Source organism: Dunckerocampus dactyliophorus, chromosome 8, assembly GCF_027744805.1.
Source record: "Dunckerocampus dactyliophorus isolate RoL2022-P2 chromosome 8, RoL_Ddac_1.1, whole genome shotgun sequence".
Taxonomy (NCBI): Eukaryota; Metazoa; Chordata; class Actinopteri; order Syngnathiformes; family Syngnathidae; genus Dunckerocampus; species Dunckerocampus dactyliophorus.
Genome location: NC_072826.1, coordinates 13,861,712 through 13,888,397, shown reverse-complemented (window position 1 = coordinate 13,888,397; position 26,686 = coordinate 13,861,712). Strand labels below are relative to the sequence as shown.

The 26,686-nt window shown below is 42.2% G+C and overlaps 2 protein-coding genes across 6 annotated transcripts; both read right to left on the bottom strand.

The window, feature by feature from the left end:
* Positions 1-1,074: 1,074 nt before the first annotated feature.
* lmcd1 (LIM and cysteine-rich domains 1) lies at positions 1,075-16,341 on the bottom strand. 3 transcript variants are annotated; one of them, XM_054785862.1, is made up of 8 exons: positions 16,245-16,285; positions 15,089-15,370; positions 10,028-10,113; positions 9,713-9,968; positions 5,557-5,706; positions 5,174-5,401; positions 4,891-5,109; positions 1,075-4,183 (listed from the first exon to the last, which is right to left on the bottom strand). In XM_054785862.1, exons 2-8 carry the CDS (start codon positions 15,113-15,115, stop codon positions 4,073-4,075), a joined length of 1,077 nt encoding a protein of 358 aa, XP_054641837.1. In that variant the 5' UTR covers positions 15,116-15,370; positions 16,245-16,285; the 3' UTR covers positions 1,075-4,072. The 3 variants fall into 3 exon arrangements, with proteins under 3 accessions (XP_054641837.1, XP_054641838.1, XP_054641839.1); XM_054785863.1 differs by lacking the exon at positions 15,089-15,370 and having other exon boundaries at positions 16,245-16,341; XM_054785864.1 differs by lacking the exons at positions 15,089-15,370; positions 16,245-16,285 and adding an exon at positions 10,729-10,829.
* Positions 16,342-17,200: 859 nt separating this feature from the next.
* gmppb (GDP-mannose pyrophosphorylase B) lies at positions 17,201-26,585 on the bottom strand. 3 transcript variants are annotated; one of them, XM_054784170.1, is made up of 12 exons: positions 25,909-26,585; positions 25,245-25,296; positions 24,968-25,084; positions 23,517-23,708; positions 23,306-23,386; positions 23,001-23,049; positions 20,981-21,123; positions 20,739-20,897; positions 20,564-20,642; positions 19,546-19,673; positions 19,288-19,470; positions 17,201-19,210 (listed from the first exon to the last, which is right to left on the bottom strand). In XM_054784170.1, exons 4-12 carry the CDS (start codon positions 23,643-23,645, stop codon positions 19,079-19,081), a joined length of 1,083 nt encoding a protein of 360 aa, XP_054640145.1. In that variant the 5' UTR covers positions 23,646-23,708; positions 24,968-25,084; positions 25,245-25,296; positions 25,909-26,585; the 3' UTR covers positions 17,201-19,078. The 3 variants fall into 3 exon arrangements, with proteins under 3 accessions (XP_054640145.1, XP_054640144.1, XP_054640143.1); XM_054784169.1 differs by lacking the exons at positions 24,968-25,084; positions 25,245-25,296 and having other exon boundaries at positions 25,905-26,585; XM_054784168.1 differs by lacking the exons at positions 24,968-25,084; positions 25,245-25,296.
* Between the last annotated feature and the right edge of the window lie 101 nt (positions 26,586-26,686).

The following is a 26,686-nucleotide window of genomic DNA, read 5'->3' as shown; positions in this document are numbered from 1 at the left end:
GCAAGAGCATGCAGAGACGACAATACACCCACAACAACAGCGCCAGGATCCTGATGAGCATCCGCAAATATGATCACACCACCCCTGTTCTGAAATCTCTTGACTGGCTTACCGTCCCACTTTGAATTGAATGCAAGGTCTCCCCCCTCACCCATCATTTCATTCACGGACATGCCCCCCAATACATTAAGGAACTCCTCACGCCCCAGACTTCCTTATGCACCCTCCGGTCTACAACCAAAAACACCCTTCAAGTCCCCGGAACCAAGCTCTGCACCATGGGCGACCGGGCCTTCTCCTCTGCGGCTCCAAGGCTGTGGAATGCCCTCCCTGACCACCTAAGGGCCCCACAGACCGTAGAAGTTTTTAAACAAGACCTAAAAACCCATCTTTTTAAAAAAGCATTTAAAAAAAATATTGTGTATACTGTGTATACTGTGTGTATATTGTGTTTACTTTTAATTTAGATTTGATAAATATACTCCTACTTTGTTTATAAAACCCATTTTTTTACTCTGTAGCACTTGCTTGCGATTGCTAAAATGGAGAGTGCAATACAAATCAAATGTATTATTATTATTATGATCATTAGAATGGAGCTAATCTGTTAAAATGACCAGAACATTCAGTAAGCATTCCCGGATCCCACAGCGTGAAAATGCCAAATTCTCATTTTGGGGCTAAAAATACCCTTAACTGGTGTTTCTTTCATGCTTCAGGAAATGGGTGATGCAACTGCCAAGGAACGCCGGCGAAGAAAACGTCAAAAGCTCACATTCCTGACGGGAGTAGGTCATTCCCACACCTTTTTGTACAAGAGCTCACAAGGTCCTCACCTTCTTACACTAAATGCCAACGAGTGAAGCCGTACTCCCTCCTGCTTCTTTGATCAAATGTTTAATCCTCCAAAAGATGCTAAGCCATTCTTGTTAAGAAGATTTTGTGCTGCACACAAGAATGCAAAGTTTAATGTTATATTCAGTTTGTCGTTATTTCTTTCTTTGAGAAATACTGGATTTATTTGAACCAAAGAAACACTTTTGACATAAATTGAAATGTTTTTATTGTCAGAAAATATCAAAACAGGGAAAGCTCAAAGCCATTTTGGCATATTTAATTTATGGCCAATCCTATAATGGCTGGATGGATAATTACTCAACTACACAGAGTATCAGGCATCTTGAAAGACACTTGCATGTAAAATGTATCATATACATTATGAAATGTAGTGTAAGATAGTCTAATTTCGGGTAGATATAGGTTGCGTTCTTCTCTGGTCTTTAGTAAACTTCAGCTTTACAGATGGATTGCAGGGAGTGTGTTGTGGTCAAGACACACGGGAGTATCAGATGGCTTTTGAAGGGAAAATTGGAGGCGTCTATTGATGACGTGTGGCATTTATTTAGTTAAGTGATTAACTGAGGCATGACGTCTGAGACTAGAGGCCTCTGTTTCAAGAAATAAGGTACCGGTACTGTATTTAACAACTCTGGTGCAGGGGACCGCATACTGAAAAATCAAAGGATGCGAGGGCCGCTTTGATATTTTACATTTTGTAAACCAGCCCATGTAGATTCACTCCTGGTCAAAATTTTAAGACCAGTTTGCAGCGTTGGATCTTAAGGAGGTTCTAAGTAGAGCTTCAAAATGCAAATAGAAAAAAAAAATAAACCTTTTTGAGTAAGCAATTTATTGCAAACAAGAATTAAAGCGAAATCAAAAGTTTTAAGACCACAGGCTTTAAAAGCCAAAATCTTGGCAAAAATGTGGATTCAGTGTCATTTTCTGTCAGGTATTCACACTGTCAAGATCTCTTAATGGCAAAGGTAAAAAGGTTTTCTCTCTGTGAACGCGATGACATTGTTGAGCTGGATAAGCAAGGCCTCTCGCACCACGCCATGGCTGCTGAGGTTGGATGCAGTAAGAAAGATCTTGAGTGTTATGGAACAAAAAAGTCAAGTGGTAGACCCAAAAAAAAATGGCACGGGCCCTGAGCCGGAGGAGCTGATTGGCTGTCCATAACGACACTGGACGACCTCGGCCCCCATAAAGGTTGTTACTGGTTCTGAGTGCAGTCCAATAACCATCGGATGGCATCGGCGAGAGAAGGCTTTTAAGAACAGAAAACGTTTTCACAGGCCTCATTCAATGCCACAAAATTGCCAAATTTGGAATTTGCACGACAACACCAAACATGGGACATTGAAATGTGGAAGAATTAACTTTCTGATGAGAAAAAAATAAGCTTGACAGTCCTGATGGCTTCCAAAGCTACTGGCATGACAAGGAGATCTTACCTGAGATATTTTCTACACGGCACGGTGGACGGAGCGCCATCATGATTTTTTCTTCAACGGGACAATGGAGCTTCAGGTTGTGCAGGGGCGTCAAATGGCAGCTGGCTATGTGGAGATGTTGCAGGGGGCATCCCTCATGACTGAAGACCCTCGCCTCTGTGGTAATGTCGGTGTTCTTTCAAAAGGACAACGCTGCAGTTCACAATGCCCACCTGACTTTTTCCCGAGGAATAAGCTCACTCTTTTGGACCATCTTCTGTGTTCCTCTGATCTAAATCCAATTGAGAACATTTGGGGATGGATGGCAAGGGAAGTTTACAAAAATGCACATCAGTTCCAGACAGTGGATGCCCTCTGTGAAGCCATCTTCACCACTTTCCCATTCTTTAGTTCCATTTAAAGAGGGTTTTGAGCTATGGTCTTAAACTTTTGATCAGCAGATGAGCAACCTATTTCACTTTAATGGTAGTCTGCAATAAATTGCTTACTCAAAAGAAATTTTTTTGTCTCACTCCCATTTCTTATTTTTTCATTTTGAAGCTCGGCTTAGAACCTCCTTAAGATCCAACAGTGACAAGATGTACATTCTTGCAATTTTCAAATGGTCTTAAAATTCTCATCAGTAGTGTATTCTAAGACATTGTGTATATATATAAAAAAAAACCAGCCTATTATGAACATTTTCACCTTAAGTCACACTTTTTTTTCTTGTTTTTCAATTTTTGCTGTTTTTAATTTGACAAATATTTCATCTTTCTGCTCATAATTTTCTCATAATATGACTTCATTCCCATATTCTTTTAACTTTACTATCGTAATATTTACATTTTTTAATTTTCCAAAAATTGTAACTTATTCTTTTGTTTTGTTTGTTTCTAGCAATACTACCACTGAATTTCCCATGACTTAATCTCTTTAATATTTAGACTTTATGCTTCTAAAATTAACATTTTTCCCCTCATAATATGACAACTTTGTTCTTGTAAAATTAAAACTTTTTCTCTTGTGAGATTACAACTTTTTTTCTCTTAAATGATGATTTCATTCTTGTAAAATGACTGCTCATTTTTCCCATTTATGCTGTTTTAATTTTTTTTTGTTTTCTTGTTTAATGTGCTGCGGGTTGCAAATGGCCCCCACGCCATACTTTGGACATCCCTGCTCTAGTGAAGCTTTTTTTTCAGGACTATGAGTTCGGCAAAGTAGCAGAAGAGAAGTTCAATGTCAAACAATCAGAATAATGTGCCAAAAAGCAGAGAAACAATAGATTAGCAGAAAAGTCGAAGACGCACATAGCACCCTAAGTTGAAAACACGACACACGCTGTAAGTACTCTGTTGCAGCTTCGTCAAAATGATGTCCAGTTTTTAGAAGTTTAAATCAACCTTCTTTATGTCTGCTTTAAATAAATCTACTCTGATCCAACCCTGACATGTTAGCTGTTAGCAATTTCTTTTCTCGATGTTACATTTTCTTGGTGTGCAAGCAGCTCATCTGGATCACGTCGCTGTCAGCCATTTAAGAGCTGATACATCAACTCAGCCCGTCTTTAAGTAGTTTGGACTCTAAGGTGTCCAGCAAACATGTCGTTAAGCACTTTTGAAGCAGCACTTCACTGCAGAGTGCTGGAGGTCTTTTAAACATGAGTCACTCCATGGGACACTTAGTTAATACCAAATAGCCATTAAAGACGCCGCTCAGTCATTATTACTACGTGCCATTTGTATGTGAAGCAGTCATGCTAACCAACATGCTAAAAGTGAATTTCGCGTGCGTCAGTGCTGGCAGGGTGTATCCAGGCTTTGTCCACACCTCCAGCAGCAGTAGTGATCAGGATGCCATGTCCTGCCGTCTTCTGCGGTGCGAAAAGACTTGCAGAAGATCAGCTGAGGAACAATAAAGAAGCTCTTACCACCAGCTTTCATTTCAGGTATGACTTGTACTTTGTTTCTGTCATAAGTCATGATATGAGGGAATTAACAACATACCGTAAATGCTCAATTTAATGCTTCTATTCAATAAACCACAAAGTCTCCTATCGTCGTCGGGTGCGCGGTGCAGCGCGGTCTGCAAAAGCTAATAACCACTGAGGTCTCCCATTACCGTCAGGTCAAAAACATTGGCTGCAGACAACATCCCGATGTAGTTTTTTATTAGCTCCACAAGATGGCAGTAGCTGCCTTTGAAGTAGTATGGCTGGCCAGCAGTATTAATACTGGCTGGGAAGTTTTCTCCTTACCACTATTACAAAATTGGTTCTGTTGTTGCCATACACTTGTTCGTTGAGTCAAATAATTGATGAGCGTTGACATGGCTTTGGGTAACTGCTGTTGTCCTAAGATGGCCGAGCGGTTAGCGTGTTGGACTTAAGATCCAACCCGGCACAGAATGCAAAAAGAAACTCCCCATTAAAGCACAAAACAATAAGGAACGTGGAGCCTGGACTGACAATGTCATATACTATACTATACATGGGTGACCGAAGCCAACCTCCAACAGACTTATGGCAATTTTATGACATAATCAGCCTTTAAATGCTGAAACAGTGGAGCTAAGGTAGTTTGTCCAGGAAGCCAACAGGAAGATGCCTCACCTCGTCACAGCCGGAGCACCGTGGCCAGACACTCTGACAGTAGTGTCGCCCGCACAGCAGCCTCTGATTGGACCAGAAGTAGACCAAGTCCACCAGTCCCTGTCCACACTCAGAACACATAAAGCAGGTGGGGTGCCACCGGGCCCCATGGTAACCTGCGCGCTCTGCAAAAACTGCCGGGCTGTCCGTGGCAACCTCACTTTGGCAACCAGTGCAGTGCTGAAGTCGGAAGAAAGACACTATTAGGGAAAAAGACGAGAGATCTATAATTTTATTGACGTACATATTGATTCTTCGTGCTGTCATCTGCACTGTTGGTGGGTCCATCAGCGGAAGTGGTGCTGTTCTCTATGGGGCTGAGTGACTGATGCTCCACAGCATCTTTGGCTTCCTTCATGGACCTTTGCATGGCCGCCTCCCTCAGAGCTCCACCCTCAGCTGGCAGAGCCACCTCCCCAACCCCCAGCACCTCCGTTTTATAGTGCTTCACAAACAGCAGCATGGAGGCAATCTGCAACATGATAGCGAGGTCAAGAAACCAGACAGTTTAACTTGTAGTCCCACTTTGAACCTCCAGTCTTCATCTCCACTTTTTCAGCTTCGTATTCTACCTTTCAGGCTAATGCTAGCATGCTTGATTCTAACCTGGATGCTAACAGTGCGTACCTCTTCGTCGCTGGCCAGGCTCTGACACTTCATAGGGTCCTGGTCATAGGCGGGGAGCTGGCTAAGGAGCTGCCTGCGACGCTGCAACGCCCCTCCAGTCCCAGAGACCGGACGCTGGCTCTCTGGCATCAGCTCCATGTACTGCTTGGCCTGAGGGGGGACGGATGTTAAGTTCTCAGTGGAATTTCACTAAAAACACTGCTAGCTGGCAAAAAAAATAATAATTTTCGACCTTTTTGAGTCTGATCAAGCGTCTCGCTGACATCGTGATACACCTCTTCTTGCATTTACAGATTTATTCTTGTAATTCCACAACTTGATTTTCTTAGAGGCGCTAAATAATCCAAGATGTTTATGAGAAGACATAATGTACATTAGGTCAACTGAAGACTGATGTTCACAGAAACACGTCAGCTCAGTTGAAGACTTTTTGATAAAATTATCTTTTGATGTTCACGAAAACAAGCATGTTACGTCCGTTGGAGACTCTAAATTCTCTTCAATGGTCACGGAAACGTACATTAGCTCAGTTAAAGACTTGTCTTTGTTTTTTTTCAATAAACATGCCTAATTTGACTTTGATGTTTACAAAAACATGGTTGTTAGCTCAGATGAAGATTCCAAATTGTCCTCAGTTTTAACGAAAACAAGTACATTAGGTGGATCCAAGACTCTTAATTGTCCTTAGCCATTTTCACTGGAAAAAATATATTAACTTTGTTTAAGACTGAATTGTCTTTGATGGTTGCGAAAACACATACCGTAAAATTCCGGTGCATAAGACGCTACTCTTTTCCTAAACTTTGAACCCTGCGTCTTATACAGTGGTGCCGCTAATCTGTGGCTAAATTCTAATTTGGTGACATCTCCTTTACTTCAGAACAACTACTGATTGTTTAAAAACTGTGCTGCTCGCGAGTCAGTGAGGAAATGGAAGCTCTTTCTTTGGCAGGAGCAAATCACGAGCTATCTGTACACTCACAACGAGCTTGTCAACCCATTGGAAATTGCGGCATGTCAGTGTATATATAACAGTATAACAACATCACAGGCTGACTCACGGCGTCATCTTATTGAGAACACTAAATTCATCACACAACAACTTAACACTTTAAAGTATTCCTCATAAATATACAAACATGTACCAATACAGTTTACAATGAAAAAAACAACATTTTCAAGTTTTCCCATAAGGCATTGCATCTGAGCAACGCATTCATTGGGGCGCTGCAATGACGTCAGCCTCCCTCTGGGCCCAGTTCCTCCTCTGGGTCCCTCTGGTGGACAGAGACAACATTGCAGCATCATCCATCTGTGTTGCTTGTCCTTACATGAACTGCTCTTCTGGCAGTAATGCATTATGGGTAGATGTTAAAATAGCTGCTGTTTGTTATTTTAAACTTGTATTGGTACATGTAATGTATATTTCCTAGGTACCTTTTGAGTGTTAAGTTGCTGTGTGATAAGTTTAATGTTGTTTGTAAGATGGGACAGACTATTATACTTGTATTGAGTAATGACCTCCTGCAATTTGCAATGGGTTGGCAAGCTCGTTGTGACTATTTTCATAGCTCATGATTGGCTCCTGTCAAATAAAGAGCTTGCTGGTCCTCACGGACTCGTGCGCGCCACCATATGTCATTTTATGACGTGGACACGTGCGGCTTATACACAACAACAAATCATTTTTTTCCTCAAAATGTATTGGGTGCGGCTTATACACCGAAATTTGCGGTGCATTGATATCTTAATTTTTATATACCGTATTTTTGCCTTCTCACCGTGGCTGCCTATTCCTGAAGGGATTAGCGTTAGGACAGACTTTTTAAAAAATAATTTGGTAGCTGTGTATCCTAGTCTCTCAACAACAGGCCACACGGCGTCCCACAGGGGTCTATTGTTGATCCTCAATCATTTGAACTTTGACAGAAGTATCACCAAATACAACTTCCTCATAAGACTTGTGGTGAGAGTACATTATGAATATTAGAAGCAGCATTATTTACGTGAATTCAGGACAATATCAAGGTCATGGCACTAATGAAAGGCCTAGCATCTCAGCTTTCTATGACTTTAATTATGCATGGTTTAGCTTTAGCATTTGCTCAATCCAAAAAGCCTGGCCCCTTATGGTGTATCCACACAAAGTGTGACTGTGGTCCTCCACCCTGCTGTGGTTTGTGAGTTCCTCAAAAGACCGCAGCAGAGCAGTAACTTAATAGTCTAAAGCTCCAGAACAGCACATCATTTTTTGATTTGTGAATGAGAAACACATTTGTCTTGACATGTTACACCCACAGTGATATCCCCCCCACCCACCTCCATCTGAACTGCACCCACCGTCACAATAATAGGCTGTGAAACACGAAACAGACTCTAATGGAAAGCAGACAAGAGTGTTGTTAGACTCCACTGAACTCATGTAAACTCCTTCGAGAAGTCAACAACCTAACTATTGTTAGATATTTAATCAGTGAATAAACGCTTAAGCATTGAAACAAGCAAGGTTACATTGCTAGGTCAGCTTTGGTGAAGACTTCAAACTCTCTTTGATGTTTTGTTGGTTGACTACTTAGGTTGTCCTCAATGTTTTCTATGTTAGCTCAGTAGAAAACTATCAACTGTGTTTGGTTTTAATGAATGTATAAATGTGTGTGTGATCAGTCAGATAAAAAATCCTTGATTTTTATGAAAGCACAGACGTTAGGTTATTTGAAAACTCTAAATATTCTGTGATTTTTATGGAAACATGTACCTGTAAATTTGTTTAAGACTAAATTGTCTTCACTGTTTACAAAAAAATGTATGTTATATTTGTTAAAAATTATAAATTGTCTTCGATGTTAACTAAAATAAATTGTCAAAATTGATTTTAACAAAAACTAGGACAGTGGACCTTTGTTTGCGTCATTAATTCATTCCAGAAGGGCCAACTCTAACCGAAACAGACGCTAACCAAATCAATTTCTCCCATAAGAAATACAGTAAGTCCAATTAATCCATTCCAGAAAGCCAAAAATGTTCACACAAATGTTTTTAGTCTTACAGTTATATACAGTTACAGTTATAGTTCTATATCAAGAAACCAATTTCGAAATACATAAAAATACACATAAATGATGAATGAAAGGGATAAAGGAAAATTTTATTTTCCTTTTTTAAAAGCATTTTTAAGCAGGACCAATAATTTTTGAATATAACAATTCTCTAAGTTTATTGTTTTTAATAGTTTTGTTATACTGAAGATAACCAATAATACATAAAATACTTCTTACCATAAATGTGACTTCTGGTATAAAGATGATAGAAATCCACATGCTAACTAAGTCTTTTTAATAAGAGTCACTAATATCTAATAATAACTAGCACAGCACGCGACGTCGTAGAAGCGCTGTCGTAAAAATTTGGGAAAGGAGGAAGCGATGTAGGTCTCGCGCATGCTCGGAACCGATTTTGTTTCCGGTACAGATGGCGTAATGACAATGCTAACTAGTTAGCTCGGTAGATTACTATGCTAGCGGCGGCCATCTGTTATGTCCTTGCAGAGATCCCGTAGCCTGTGCAGTGTGACGTAAACAAAGAATAATAGGAGTGTAAACGTGACCATTGGGGTGTTATTTCATGTCTACGTGGCTGTAATAATGTTAAAACCCGTATTTAGAAAGTCATAAACATGTTTTCTGTGCTCGAACTGCGAAAATATTCCGTTTATTAATATTGAATCCTACTCTGTGGAAATTCACTTATCAAGGTCGAGTCTGGGACCAATTAACCGTGATAATCAAGGGATTACTGTACAGTGTTTCCTACATTTTCGTCACTGCTTACAAAAAAAAGACACACATTAGTTTTTTGGTTTTTTTGATGACTCCAAATTGTATTTGATGTGACTAAAACGCGTTAGTTAGGTGGTTTGAAGCTACCAAATTGTCTTCTATGAAAAACCCATACGCTAGGTTCACGACTAAATCATCTTTGATATTTGTCTTTGAAGTTTACATGCTCGTTTTAAGTCAATAGACAATAACACGGATGTTAGGTCCATTGAAGACATAATTGGTAAGCTTAAATGTGACTATGGTGGTGCTATAACCCCACACACTAAAAACTCAAGAAGAAAACTGTAAAATCTTAGGGTGGCCTGACGTATCCTCACCAGTTTCTGGTTGAGACCAGCCGGCGCCCAGTCGTAGGTGGTGGTGTTGAAGGTGGGGTCTTTGCGTGACACCACAGGATTGGTGACAATCATGCGGTTCCTCTTGTACAGGCGAAGGCCGCCGCCCCCTTTGACCTTCGCCGTCAGGTGGGCGGAGGGCGAGTCAGCGAGCAGGCGTCCCATCTGCTGGTCGTCGTCAATGTGGCTACCGGGGGTGTGGTCCACTGAGCTGCACCCGCACTCCACGCAGGCTTTCCTGCGCGCAACGTGATCATTAAACAGTGAAGGTGTACCTTATAGTGGTTTTAGCCTTACCTCCAAGAATGAGGCCTTAAACCAGAGCAGCCTTCCTTACAAATAAGACACACGGCTGGAGTTGCTGCACTCGACTGCACTGACATCTGATGGCCAAAAAAACAACAGATCACTTGAAATGACAAAAAACAAACATATGATCATTTTTGGCATATTGGCATTTCTGTTGAATGGTTCCAAATTGTCTTTAACTACTACGAGACCATACGAATAACTAATAGTCGTAGAATGACTAATAGGACTAGAACTAATAGGTAGAAGAAGAAGATTATCAAACCAAATGACTGTAAAGTATTCATAGATTTTTAGCATGATATCAGACTAATACAATTATTTTTCACACGTTTTCTGTCACTTGTTGCTAGGTGGAGTTTGTGGTAACATGAAGTCACATTGCGTCTGTTCTCAAGTTCTCCTTTTAGCTTTGTGAAGAGAGCTTGGCTGCTTCACACAGCATAGCAAGGACAGGGAGAGGAAGTCATACAAGGAAACATACAGAAACGTTCCGCCCGGCAACAAGAAAACAAAAGATGAAAGAATCCGAGCAGTTCTGTGGATTGACAATTTTGGACCTGCTAGCTAGCTATATGATTTCAGTTGAAAGCATTTGCAATGGTTTAACAGGTGAAACATGTCAAATCACTTTGAAATCTCCACGTTAGAGTTGTGATGACGGACAGTCGGCCTCGCCGCCTGCTCACCTGTCATCAGCTTTTATCAACAAGTCCATCCAGCATTCTGATGTTAGCATGCCGCTTCAGTTCATCCCAGAGGAGCCTGGTGGGCTTTGGCTCAGGACTTTGGAGTCGTGTCATGTTGACACACAAATAGGAGCGTAAGTGCATACAAGCTTTTGTTGTCGTTTTTTTTCAGCCGTGTAACATTTTTAGCAGCTTCTGTTATTTAAAATTGTGTCACCAGAAGAGACGTGGGCCTTATTACGCAGCCAGGGACCTCTGATGAGGACAATGTGCCTGACAAAGCGATGTATTGGTGAGAACCAAAGGTGAAAAAAATGACCATCTCCCTCACTTTTGAGAGGAGGGGCGCTGGAATGCCGCTTTTGTTGTGTTGTTGTTTTTAGTTATCATGAAGCCATGAAGGAAAACCCTCCTTCCTCATGGTACTTTCATACTGCCTCTGACCCGCCCCTCGCTAGATGAGCCCAGCCCGTGTAGGCTTTGCTACACACCTTCAAATGAAGCCTGGAAATCTGCCAACTAGCTGTCAGTCAGCTACAGACGTGGGAGCTGTAAGTTTTTGTTTTTCTTCAGTGAAAAGTCTAACCTAGCATGATATTGCTGATAAAATGTGAGTACAGTCATCCCTCGCGACATCGCGGTTCAAACATCGCTCCCTCACTCTATTGTGGTTTTTCGAAAATGTATTAATTAATAAATGGCCGCTGTTTTGTGGTTGACTATGGACTATTATTTAAGTTACATGACATTAGAGTAGATTACCTTCACACTGCATGTAGTCAGCCATGGCATGTCCGACACGACATAGTTCTCCTCTCAGTTCTCCTCTCATTCCATGTGGAAGTGGTAAAGCTTTGGCTTCTTACTTTGTCCTTCCTCCCCACGCCGTTTGAAACACTTTCTTAAGGTTAGAATAAGTATACTGGAAAGATTAACTAGTTAACTTGGTAGCTGGTTGTGCTAGCGGTGGCTGTCTCTTCCTGTGTCCCTGCAGTGAGACCCTAAGTCTCTCCTGTTCACACTCTGTTAGCCAATAAGAGGAAGCCTGGAAAAAAGTCCTCCTTTAAAATTAGACCTCATTTCCTGCAATCTGGTGATATCTGACGCCAATTTTATGTCCTTAATTTCAAGAGTTTGTTCTTATTTTTATCCTTGGAATATATCATTTAAGCCAAAACATTCTATTTATAAAATTACCGGTACTAGGAGAAACCCATTTTAGCTCAATTTCCTGAAATATTTTCCAGTTTGAAGCGGCTGTAAATTCTGAGGATTTGAGTATAATTTTATGTCACTGGGGATCGCTTTTATGGTTAATTTTCATTGAGAATAGACAACAGTTTTCCTTATAGTCATGATGCCAGGACCTTTATTTTGCACCTCCACCTGAATAGCCATGTACAGCACACGTTCAATGTCCAATGTAAATTATCAGCCTGACAGTGGGTTCAGGAATAGCATGCGTCTCGGTTGCATTCTGGCATTTGCGTCCACCATGCGCCCATAATTCAGAACATGTACCTTCACTGGGACTGGGTGACTGGAATCCAGGATGGTTTATCATTTTATTGGCTTTTATTGTGGCAAAAAAAATGTGCCCCCCATATCGTTACCGGGCGTTATTTCATGTGTACAGGCCTCTAATAATGTTTAAAAATCGCATTTATAAAGTCATAAACAGGTTTTCTATGTTCAAACTATGAAAATATTCCAGTTATTAATATTGAATCCTATCCATCCATCCATCTTCTATGCCACTTATCCTCATTAGGGTCGCGGGTATGCTGGAGCCTATCCCAGCTGACTTCGGGCGAGAGGCGGGGTCCACCCTGGACTGGTCCCAATCGCAGGGCACACATCACACTCACATTCATACCTATGGACAATTTAAAGTCTCCAATTAACCTAACATGCATGCTTTTGGAATGTGGAAGGAAACCGCAGTAAGATAAGAAAAGATATGCCTTTGTTCGTCCCACAAGGGGAAATTCCAGGTTTACAGCAGCAAAAGCACAAGAGAACGTGCAAAATCAAGGTAATACAAATCAAGAAGTTATATACACTATTTGTACATGGTGATCAAGCCACAGGTTTATTGCACGGTTTAATGCATGGTTTATTGCACAGTTAATGTACAGAATTTTTGGAGTTTTTTTTTTGTTATGGAGTCTGATAGCTGGAGAAAGGAAAGACCTGCGATACCTCTAATTCACACACTTTGAATGTATCACTAATGTCACTCATGGAGCTCCTCCTAATGGAGGGGGGTGGGAGTCTTTGTCCATCATGGAGGACAGCTTGGCTGTCAACTCCTCTTGCTCACCTCCTCCACCTGTCCCTCCTTTATCAGTCTGTCCAGCCTCTTCCTGTGATACAGAAGATGGCCACAACAAGGTCCTAGAAGGGCATCAGGAGTGCCCCCTGCCGAGAAGCCCAACGGAGATTCGAACGCAGATCTTCCCGATTTCTTGACTGTGTGGCCACTGTGCTAATTGACCGCAATAAACGAGGGATGACTGTACGGTATAGTTAGCACTGAAGCTCACATTGCTATGCAAGTGTTGCTAATGTTTGTGTCCTCGTCTCACTCCTTAATGTTACGTTGTTGTATGTGACACGTGACATCTGATACATTGGACAAGTGTATGTATAAAAAATGAATAAAGTGCACAATAGCACTTCTGGTAGGCGTGGACAAAGACAGGTCATTAGCATTAAAGCTACACCCCGACAAACCGGCGTGTTCCTGCAGGGCTTACTAAAAGGACTTTTAAACTGTATAAATTCCAACATCAAGGCTTCCAATACACTACTGTGTTATTATTTAAAATAGCTGAGAATACGAGAGCGTTAAGTAGCTGAGAATCTGGAGGAAACACTACCAGTCACTAAGAAATGCATTTTGGAGAAAGAGGGAACGTCGTCTATATTTAGGAGCGCGATAAGGCCAGTTTGACTTGGCTCAGTCATTCCAAACACGCCGGCTATGTGAAGGAAAAGTGCAGGAAATGCTAATGAGATAAGAAGCACGGAGGTCACTGAGCTGCACGCTGACAAAAGTAACAGTGAGCTCTAACAATCATCATCATAATAAGTCGATGTATTTGTCAAACCCTAAACGCAGCAGGCTGGAGGAAAAGCACATCTGGCTCAGTGAATGCTGAATGCGTCAGCTTTGAGAAGCCTCTCCCCCGTAATAAACTTCAACGTGTGTGTGTGTTATTTCCATCCTGGTGATGGCACTTTTTCCAAAGCGGGGGTTAAGCCTGCGACAGGTGATACTGATCCATCAGGTTATCTGCTGCTGCAGGGGCATGTGACCTATGGAAGGGATGAACTTGGCGGCCAGATGAGACAGCGAGGAGGGCCAACGTCATTGTGATCATGGATGGGATAGCGGACACCCGTCCTAACACTGGAGGACATTGACGCCTGACGGCGAAGTCATATAAAAACACAAACAAATCATTTCCTGGCAACCCCTAACTCCCACATTTTATGACTCTATTGCTGCGCTTGTACAACTGCACTGCATCACACCGAGAGCGGTTTCTAATATCACCGCTAAAATATTACAAACATCTCTCAGTAATATGCAGTGCAGTTAAAAGACATGTTGTTAAATTAACTGCTCTCAAAAGTGAGTCGTATTATCGGAGCAAAGGCTTGGTCCAGTATTGGATCTTAATTACACGGTGTACCTAATGAATTAAGTGTAGTTTGTCACATCTGGTAGGCTGGTTTTCAACAAATATGCAACATTTACAAGTCAACATGAGCCACTGGAGAGTTCAAGACAGTGTTGTCCAAACTTTGGTGTCCAAAATTAAAGGATGTGGGCCTACTTTGGTACATTTTGTACATTAAAGATGCTAAAATCTGCTAAAAGATGCTAAAAAGGATATGCTACAATATCTGAACAAAACAGACACAGTACATTAGTGTAACATCTAATTAATATATCTCAGTAACAAGGAATTCATTGTATACACCGAGGGACGATAAAAAACAAGCTGCGGGCCAAAAATGGCCCCGAGATATATTAACACTAATAAAAATACTCATCTACACTTATGAGGCATTTTATTACTTGACTTTCTTATTACTGATCTTTTTAATTGTTTATTTTTATTGTGTCATCAGTAGTGTTTTGAGTGCCCAGAAAGGTGCCCGTAAATAAAAATATGAACGCAAACGTTGTTGATGAAAAAGCAGCAGCGCATGCATTCATCCAGTGCATGCGAGCTTGTGTTGCCATGGAAACACACAGCGGCGAGAAATTCTTTGCTCGAACAGCAGCAACTTTTGTGTGACCCCCTGACCCCCCAGATTGACTGTTGTGGATGTGTGCGTGTCCTACCTTGTCCGTGGCAGCATTCACATTCATGCTCGACAGCGTCCTCCTCGACTCTGACTTGAAATTCCTCTCAAGCACACTTCCTGACGGTGTGCCCCGCCCACCTCCACTTTTCTCTCTCTCTTTCACTCGTCCAATCCCACTTTTTCCTCCTGGTGCCTCCACCCTGCTTCCGCCAACCACAGCTGGGCAGGTTTGCTCACCTCCTGACTCTGTTCCAGCTCGCCTGGCGCTGGAGGAATGTGTCTCCCTGCAACAGTTCCGCAGCTGCTCCTTCGCTCACCTCTGGTTGGGACATTTTACAAGTACAAAGCGTTCATGTTGGACTTCCAAACTTTTGCTGCTAAGTCTCTCCTGTTCACACTCTGTTAGCCAATAAGAGGAAGCCTGGAAAAAAAGATCTCCACCAATAGAAAAATGAGAGAGTCCTCCTCCTCCTCCTCCTCCTCCTCTTCAAGAGTGTGGACCAGAGAATGGCACTCATTAGAGTGTAGACCCGTGCCAAGGCCACACCGTCCTAATTCAGCACCAAACTCAACATAAATCAATGCTGTGATGTACAATATCTCACCCTCACATTTCAGCAAGCACTTCACTGTATCTTCTCAAGGGACAACACTATAGAAAGTCAACTTTAGAGTAGTCAGTGTCCCGCTTGTAACAGCCGTATCGATTTACCATCCACTGAAAATGAGCCAGCACACACCCATTATCGTCTGAATAGCTGGCAACACACACACAAGTACACCTCACATTTCCAAACTGTGTCCAAAGTGTGACTATTCAATGTGAGCACCATTGTTATCTAGCACAGCCTCAATCCTCTTGGGCATGGAATTAACCAGACCTGCACGGGTCATGGGATCCTCTTCCATGATGACATCACTGGATGTGAAGACACCTTGCATTCGTACATTATAGCGATCTAATTTATCTTATTTATTATGTATTGTGTACAACTAAGACATGAATAACATCAAATTAAAAGCACAAAATGAATGCCGACCCACCATCCACCCGTTCAAGTTCCAGCCAAGTTTTCCAGAGTGATTATTAAATTACATCGCTGTTTGACGTGTCTGTTAAAAGGCAGTGCGCTAGCATGAATTAACTTCAGACAAATGTGCACATTAGCACTCAATAAGTCATCAAAACTTACCTTTATGAATTCCCACGGAGTATCAGCATTTGAGACCAAATATGAGGTGAAAGAAAAATGGTAAAAATACAGTGGTAGTCTATCTGTGCGGCATGAAATAAAGTTAGCACACGCACAATGGACATGCGTCAAGTGAGACGGATGTAACAGAGAGAATCCTGCCTCTTTTCAAAATAAAACATAAAAAATGAAATAATGGAAATTATTTTTTCTTTCTGTGCGGCCCGGTACTGGCCCGCGTCCCGGGGTTTGGGCTCCTTATAATGATGGAAAACTGCCTTGTAGCCTAGTTGCCCAAGAAAGGGGGTCATGCTGTACTTCACAATGTCACAGCGCATGATGGAATTTATCTTTCCCTCAATGAACCGCAGCTCCCCATTGCTGGCAGCACTCTTGCATCCCCAGGCTGTGACACTGCCAACAGCATGCTTGTGTTGCCAGCTATTTAGACAATAACAGCTGTGTTGACTCATTTCCGGTAGATAGTAAATGTATACCGCTAAACAGGCTGTACACTGACTACTCTAAAGTATACCCCAGTATTTTGTATAATATTATCCCTTGAGAAGGTATACTGTCATAAAATGCTTGCTGAAATGTGAGGCTGTACCCACTTTTGGGAGACACTGTGCCTATGCAGTATGGATGCATCCAAGTCTACCTAATGTTGTGCATGTTTTGTCCAAAAGCAGTAAACACAATTTCCACATGAATTGCACTTTTAAGAGATCTTCCAGAGGAGCAGCAAAGTTTTATATTGTAGATTTGACCTTTTTCAGCATAAACCGCTTTGACCAATAATATGAATTGCATGTGGTTGACCACAGTCTCACACACGCTGCAGCGTCAGCACTTGGGTGTTGGCAGAGGACCCCATGGCTGAAAGACCGAATGCTGCACACACGAGTGGAGTTTAACACTGAACAAAGAAACAACCAACACAAAGAGTCTTAAGAGTGGACTGTTATATTATTGTCTTAGAAAATACTTCATCATCACAACTTTGTTCAGTCACAACAGCAAACAATGTGACATCATCAGTGCAGATATTCATGACCTCTGACCTCATCTGCTTCGGTGTCTGATGATTTTACTTCCCGTTACAGCCCTAGAAGATGGACGTTGTTCATTAAAGGCAACAATGTGACCTTCAAGGAGACCACTGATGCTCATTCTGAGGGCAAAGTTTGCATTCAAGGTGTTTTACTTTTTTATTACCCCTCCTCCTTAAAGGATAACTTAAGATTGGCTGGCTGATGGGCCGAACCGCAGCACCCATAATGACCTCAAGTCAGATTGAGTGTGTTTAGTGTTCCCTCGCTCTGTCGCGGTTCACCTTTCGAATTTGCTGTTTCGCCTATGTTTTTTAGTGCTTCTTGTTTTTTTTACCGGTATGCAAGCTGTTACAGGCCGAGCCTGGCCCTTTAAGAAGAATGGCATTGTGGGAAGTTGACTGTCTATCTCTTTCCCCTCTGTCTGTCTGCACCACCCATTGTTTTCTGCATCCTGGTAGGCTGTGGACCATCGTCCGTCAACCTCCTTCGTGCCGTCCTGCCGTGTCTCCTGTGTCATCGCTAGCTTGCTTGTTCGCTTGCTAGCTTGTAAATGAATCCCCGGTTCGTCAGCAATATGTTTTAACAAAGATACAAAAACGCTACAGTACAGCGGAACGGCGCCAGGACAAAAAGGCACGGTGACAGGAGTGAAATAATTTCTTGTGGTGATCATCAAAATTTGAAAGAAGGTTTGAACTTTTTTGAGTGTTTAAACAAGAGATAAATGCGAGAAAATGTTAATGCCTGTCTGAGAATAGTTTATAAAGTGTATGGTGAGGGGTTCCACAGTATATAATTGTAAAAAAACCCACAAAGTTGGCTATTTCGCGGATTTCACTTATTGCGGGCTATTTTGGGAACCTATCGCCGCGATAAACAAGGGAACACTGTATTTAAAAGTGTTAGCTTTAATGCTGTGATCATAATTGATTAACGTTCATTCTTCTCCAGATTTAAAACAATGACAAACATTATTTGTTATGTATGTGATTGGATCATTCATTTTTTTTACTGCTCATCTTGTTTGCTGCACAAGACGTAATCCTCCTTTAACCGCCTTCAACTCAGACTGGAATAACACGTGATTTGGTTTCACTGCAGTGCAACTACAGCTGCATAGTATTAAAGAGTTATTTTTGCAATGTATGATGGTGATGATGAACATGTAAGGTAGATCAGTTGACATGACTAACAAGGAAGACACGATTGCCATATAAATCTATGACAGTAACTAATTAGTTAGTTTAAAAAATAACCTGTTAAATATATGATGGCATGAGTATGACCTTTCTCTTTCCATTATTTTCTATGGGAACCATTATCTGTTCAGAATTGCTCTGCTGCCCTCTAGCGGCCAATCAAAGTACTGACGGCAGCTCAGCAGAAACCGCTAAAAGGTGCTCATCATTTCAGTGCATTGACGTGGTGATGAAGTGTGGTCCTTTACTGACTGAGTCTAAACAGCAGCTCTGTCAATATACACACATGCCCCCACCTTCCTCTATTAAAGTAATGTTCAACACTCAGACATTTAACTTGCAGCATCACATGGTCCTTCCTGCTGCCTTTATCACAAGATCTCAACCTCACCCAGCAAGTGATGGAAGATGCAGCCGAGCAGGGATAAAGTCCACATTTGTTTAAAACAATAAAGAAAAAGAAAAAAGGATTCTCTGGTTCCTCCGCTCCTCCTTGGTACCACTGACTCACTCAGGCTCAGTTTGGATCTTCAGTTGAGTTCGCAGAAGAAGACGGCTGCGTGTCTTCTTCCCCATGATGCTACATGATGATCCGCGGTTCTGGGACCGACTCACTAATGGATTTGTGCGGCAGGACGTTTGCGCCATTGAGATAAAGCTCGTCGTGGACAATCACATCCTCTCCCAACACGGTCACGTTCTCCATGCGGACCTGATGGCACACAAAAGGTCCACAAAATATGAGGAAGGAGACGACAGGATGGTAACACAGAGGTGAACTTCACTCACCCATTGGCCCACAGAGGAGCTCCATCCCACAATGCAGCTCTCCAGCCAGGAATGTGAACGGACTCTGGCTGCTTTCAGCACTGTGCAGCGCTTTATCCTCACACCGTCTTCCACCACCACGCCGGCGCCGATGGTCACATTGGGCCCGATGGTGCAGTTCTCACCGATCTGAGCAGTCGGGTCCTGCAGGAGAAAGCAAGGCTGAGAGACCATCGTGCGTGATCTATTCCGGATCATGCTTCAACCAGGTGAACTCACCACTAGAACATTGCCAAGGAAACCGGGCCCTGTGCGCAGCCTATCAGGGGCGTGTTGCCGAAGCGACTGCAGGTACATACACATTCCTGTCAGGAAGTCTTTGGGCTGACCAATGTCCATCCAGAAACCTGCCAACGTGGAAACAATGAGGGAAAATGTCTATTTCCCTGTCGACTCTAACTGGTGACCTACTCAACCACAAGGTCGTGTGATTAACAGGAAGTTAAGTGCAGCGTCATGTGACTGGCGGAGTCCTGACACATTCATCACTGATTCGACACAAACACTAAGAGTCCAAGACCTGGACCAGAGGGAGAGCTCAGGGCCTAGTCAAAGACCTAGACTGGATTGGAAAACCTGGACCGCACAGAGCCTGTGATGTAACAAAAGTCTAGACTTCAGTCAGAAACCTGAACCAAGGTGTTCAGAAACCTGGACCTGAGTCAAACACTTGGGCAGGAGTCAGAGACCAGAGGCCACGTCAAAGACCTGGACAGGGGTCAGAGACCTGTGATGCATCTGTGTGACGTGATGATGACTCTGGTGCAGGTCTTTGACTCCAGTCCAAGTGTTTGACTCGAGTCTATATTTTTTTTTCTACTGTGGATTAACTCTGCACCTAAACTTGGTCAAGATATTTGATTTTGGACTAAGTGTAGACTCCAAAGACACTGCAGGTCTGTGACTGAGGATGTAGAACTACTAGACAGTTCTAGTAAAGAACAGGAGAGGCGAATCTAGACAACACAGATTACAGAAGCCTCCTCTTGACCACCAATTACATTTGCTTCTGATCCAGTGGTCTTATTGTGCTCCTCGCCACAGTGTCACGGGTTCTGGTGGGATTAAAAGAAACACTTACGTCTGCTGGAGCTGCTCTGATTGCGGGCTGCTGTGTGAAAGCACACAGTTGTCATACAATATCCCACTTTGTTGTGTTGTGTGTAAGGGAAAGGCGAATAAATGCCATAACGGCAGTACAAATGTGAAAGAGAGTGCAGTAAGTAGTCATAGTTACCCTGCAGCTCCATGGCGTACAGCTGTCCCTCCTCAGCCATGACAGGAAAAATCTCTTTCTCTATGGATGTTGGTCTGAGCTGTGCACACACACGCACACACACACAGGCAAAAGTTAGTGTCTGTGCAAAAGGTCTGCATTATGCAGAGCAAAGTCCTTGTAAACATTCACAGACCTGGATCCTGCCGAGCATGCTGGGATTAAAGATGTACATGCCAGCGTTGATCTTGTTGGAGACAAAGACCTGAGGCTTCTCCACAAAGCGATGGATCCTGCCGCTGTCTGCCTCAAACACCACCACGCCGTATTTCGAGGGCTCCTCTACCCTTGTCACCTACGCACGAAAAGGTGTGGGCGAAGGTTGATCCATTTATAGGGGCTGACGACATGCTTGTTTTAGACAAACATCACTCTCACCACAATGGTTCCCTCTTTGCCATGGTTGCGGTGGAACTGCAGCAGATCTTGGAAGGGAAAGTCACAGATGACGTCCGAGTTGAGGACGAAGAAGGGCTCGTTGTCAACGTCCAACAGCTCCCGAGCCAACGCCAGCGGACCCGCTGTTCACCGAGTGAACGAATACGCACGTTAGATGATATTTCTGTCAAGACACTGATCATATTTTCTACTCAGAAAATACACAGTGCCAGTGTCATGCAGTCAAAAAAATAAATATTAACATTTGTCCACTGTATTAGAACTGTATTAGAAATGGATTTTCAGTATGATTCCAATTGTTTTTAGCATAAAAATGGCCTGATTTCCCGATCAAATACCGGGCTGAAACCTAAGATGAGGCTGCCACGAGCGTCTCTTCTCGGCTTAACGCGTTAGCCCTGCCTAGCGTCTGAGTGCATTCAGTGAGGGCACTGAGTTGGATCATGACGCCTGCCAATTTCCGTTTGTCAGCATGTCGCCAATAATATAATGTTGCAGAAATATTTATGATACACCGTGACTTTCGACAGCCTGTGTAATGACTTTAATGTAAGTGAGACATAATTATTCTTGAGAATTGGACAATAAAATACACAAATGTCACAGGAGGCTATTGCAGGACTCGCTTCATCCTGAAGGAGTGGGAGCATGTGTGAGCTGGTCGGTGCTTGTCACTTCCGTCCTTCCATAGAGAGGAAAAGCCAGCATTTTTTTTTTTTTTATGACAGCAACACCAGCTGTTTAGCAGCAAGTCAAATGCAAGATATTTTATGCTCTGCTGAATGAATCAATGAATTTGACTGCCAAGATAGACCACCAGGAGGTGATCAGACTTTTACAACAAAGTATCAGAACCTCACCTTGAGAAGGTTATAGTGCATGTACTTCATATACAAATAAAAGATAAGAGTACAAATGCTTTTCAGTTAATAAAACAATAAAAAATGGAAATAAGAAGTATTTGAAAACAAATATAAAACTCGTTTTTTTACACCAAAGTGATATTTTTGTTTTTATTATTGTTTTCTTGTAGCTTTGTTTTCTTGTGTTTTGTAGCCATTAAGGAAAAATGGAGTACAGTAATCCCTTGTTATTGCAGTTAATTGGTTCCAGACCCGACAGTGATAAGTGAACTTCCGCAAAGTAGGATTCCTGAGTGATAAATGGAGTATTTTAGTACTGTAGTTAGATCACAGAAACTTGTTTACGACCATCTAAATATGTTTTTTTGACATTATTAAAGCCCTCTGCATGAGAAATAACTACCCTATAGTCACCTTTGCACTTCCATCCATCCATCTTCTATGCCGCTTATCCTCACTAGGGTCGCGGGGGTATGCTGGAGCCTATCCCAGCTGACTTCGGGCGACAGGCGGGGTACACCCTGGACTGGTCGCCAGTCAATCACGGGGCACATATAGACAAACAACCATTCACACTCACATTCATACCTATGGACAATTTAGAGTCTCCAATTAACCTAACATGCATGTTTTAGGAATGTGGGAGGAAGCCGGAGTACCCGGAGAAAACCCACGCATAATCCTAATATTGAATCACGAAACAGTATGATTCATTAATTAATTGTTGAAAAACCGTGACAGAGAGAAGCCGCAAAATTGGAAGCGCGAAGTGGCGAGGGGCTACTGTGCACTACTTGGTTGCAACCAGGAGAGGTGCTGCTGATAAGTTAACTTCATCAAAGCAGACCTCTACTACGCCACAACTCCACCATTATTCTGATCAATGCAACGCTTGCATGCATTCAGAAAGCAATTGTCCATTTGAACCATAGTTATAAGATATTTTGTCCAATCCCCTTACAATCAATAAAATCTATTGAATTTAATACAGAAAAGAAGTAGAATTTGTTGGCATTAAAATAGGCTGTAATTTTAACTCATTTACTCATAATGATGATGTGTTTAGGGATATATATATATATATACTGTATATATATCAATGCAGTTTTTCTTCGTGCCTGTTTGTACTGACTCACCTGTTCCAAGAGGCTCCTTCTCATGTGAAAGGGAGATACGGATGCCAAGCTGAGGAGGAGAAAAAAAGAAACAGCTTTTTAACATTAATGTGAAGCCTCACTAGTAAGCACCAGACCGTCTGGTACAGTAACTGATTACTTTCTAATTATTTGTGTCAACCACGGGCCTTTTATTTACCTGTGATAGAACATTTTTCACTGACTAGCAGCTTTTATTTACAGATACAACATGTCTTGTGACACAAGTGTTTGAGGACGCTCATCTAACAACCTGACTTATCAGCGTGATAGTTTGTTGGACCTACTCGCTGCTCCTGGACTCTCATCTCTCTCTCCAGCAGCTCGGACATGTAGCTCACTGCCAAGACCACGTGTTTAACTCCAGCCTGGATACGCATGCACGCACGTACACACACACACCCACACACATTCATAGATATAGTACACTCTTATAAAAAGAATATTATGCTTGCTGGTCACGCCCAAGGAGACAAACAGTGGTCATGCTTGCTATACCTTGACCAGGGCCTCCACCTGGTGAAGCAGGATGGGCTTGTTACAGAAGTCCACTAGTGGCTTGGGGACGCTCAGGGTGAGAGGTCGCAGACGCGTACCGTAGCCCCCGACCAAGATTAAAGCCTTCATGCTTTCTTTATCAACCGCTACTGGGGGCAGTTAGGTCTCATCAATGACGACTCCAGAAGCAACCTGGAGAGACAAGAGGAGAGTCGCTATGACAACTCGTCACCCTTTCAACCTGTTAAATTAAATCAAATGCTGTCAGTTTTCCGTTCACCGTTTTGAGGAACACAGCCAGAACAGAGGCAAGATGCTGCCAGTATGTACAGTACAGTATGTATGTATGTATGTATGTTTGACCTTCGTAGTTCCACTGTAATTCTGTGGAATTGCTGACAGCCACTAGGGGGCATATTTGCACTGTATCTGTGTATTGTTACTATATGCTGTGTGTATTAACAAGTTTCTGGCATTGAAGGGATGACAGCAATTTATAAATTCTCTCCTGTCACAATCATGTTGACATGTTATTGTTGTTCGAGAAGTAGAAACACAAGAAACAAGGTGTTCATGGCATCCCTATACACTAGGTCCCCAACTTACGAACATCCGACTAGCGAACACTCGCGAATACGAACACAAGCCGACTGGTCTATATCTTATTTTGCCTTGTAGTCGCTCAATCAATATTTATACTGCTACTGTACATGCTTGACCAGTAGAGGGCACTGTGACACTGCTAATGGGACCAACACAGAACGCGTTAGCGCTAATGGGACTAACAGAGGAAGAGTTAGACGCTGGGGAGATAAAGCTAAATGGAAAGCTAAATTGTACAACCCGGACAGAGCGTGTGATTAAAGTTTATGAAGAGTTAATAGGCCTGCTTAATTCTAGACCCCCCACAGAACACTACCTCTTTTAGAAGAGTCTAACAACGATGACGATTTGTCCTTTTTTTCAATATCTCCTCCTCCACCACAACGACGTATGCTCGGCCACTCCTCTTCAAAGGTAAATAACATTTATCGTTCCGTATTATTATATCATTTTTATGATTGTTTTTTTCATTAATTATCCACGTTTAATATTACTACTGCATCCAAACTCATATTTACATACATACGCATATACTGTATATGTATACACATACATGTAGTACCTATATCATTGGTAATATTACCTTTTCCCCTACTTAAGAACAATTCGACATAAGAACGGTCGTCTGGAACCAAGTGTGTTTGTAAGTTGGGGACCTAGTGTATAGTGTAAATGTTTCTTTCCATGAAGCAACTATAAACATTTCCATGATTACATCCGGACTCCAGTTGTTCAAACAGTCCATCTAAAGCAGTGATTCTCAACTAGGGGGTCACAACACGTCTTTGCCAAAAAAAAAAAAAAAAAAAAAAAGAGTAATGGCCCAATGACCCTGACCCTGAACGCACCTCTCGTCTGTGCTATTCGCTTACTACGCAAGGGGCGACTTGGTCAAGCTTGAGCGGGAAAGGAAGGACATCGAGTGTGGACTTAAGGCGCTGTCCGTCCGACACACAGCTAGATATCTGTTGGAGAAGAGCGACATAAAGCAAAAGCTGACGTTGTGATTGGGAAATTCCGCCCAAAATGAAGACTACACGTACAGTATGACAGTACTGTTTAATGCCAAATTCGATCTATTAGCCCAGGCAGGCGAGTGGTCTAAAGGAGAACAGAGGATCAAACCTGCAACCGTCAGGTTGGGTGACGACCACTCGACCATCTAGCCATGCGGCCCCTACAGAAGAAATGGTTCCAATTATTTAGAAATCGTACTATTATTAAACTTGTCTACTGACTGTTGATCAGAGCAACCCACTTGATTTTTAACATCATATTTCACTTTCCATCCAGGTCCATGTGCAAATGCTGATTCAACTCCCCAGATATAACATGGACTGAAACCCTTTACAAACACTATTTCTTACAATATTTTAAATTGAAACATATTGTTGCTGAACTGATCATGAAACCTCCACTTTAATTACTTTTTATGAAAGGGACTGTTTGCAACTGGCTCAAAATGACACCGCCAGAGCAGAGCAGGCTCCTGCGCATGTGTTACCTGGGGCGCAGCTTACCTGGTCGGAGCAGGAAGAGGGCGGGATATAATGCTTCCAACACGTTCAAAAGTTAGCGCCCTTTAATAAATGTGATTAACTAAATAAATAAGATATATGTTTGCGTTAAAATTTGTGTCGCTGCTTGTCATTGAAGGGTGATGGTGGGTCCCGCTTCCAAACCAGCTGAGAACCACTGATCTAAACAAGTCTTGACGGAGTGGTGACTGAAGGCATGTTGGCTAAAGTGGCTAACAAGCGTCAATGCACTATTATTAGGACTCACTTACTGTTCCCGCTTGTGGTCTTCGAAAAAGTAGGTAAACAAGGTTTTTATTAAAAAAAAAACAACAACAACAACAACCAAAAAACTAAAGTGTAGCGATCCACAGCTCTTTTGGGTAGATGTCCAGACAGCAGGACTCGTAGTGACACGTAAGATGCTTCAAATCCCAGTTAGTTGTTTGGCTTCCAGTTTGACTGCAGAATGTCAGGCCACATAATCACAAACGTTATTCATCCGGTGTCAGTTTTTAAATTAAAATTACGATGTGGCAAAGAAGTATACATATCACTACATAAGAAATATACAACAAAATAACAACACAAAAGACTGATTCACAAAGAAGAGTAACAACAAAGACTTTTATATTACCTCTCATTAAGAAGTTTGAAAATGTCCATTCATTCTTTTCTAGCGTCAAAAATAGCTAACTTCCGGTCCGTCTTGCCTGAACATGTTGAACTTAACAATATCCTATCGTTTGTCGTCACTGACTTGGTGGTCTCGACCGGCATGGTAAGAATAGTAAATATATTTTTGTTACCAACAACACCAGATGGTGAACTCCATCAATAGTAAACATTTATATGTGAATTAAAAGTGGCCCACAGAATCAAAACTGTCATATATACTCAGTAAACTGTAATTGAATATTTCTTTGCACCCCCCTAACATGTGAGCGAATGGTACACTCTGGTTCCGCCTCTTCACTACTCCTGACCAATGAGAGAAAAACAGCGTGGCGACGAGGCCAGCATCCAGTAACCATGTGACTTATCAGTGCT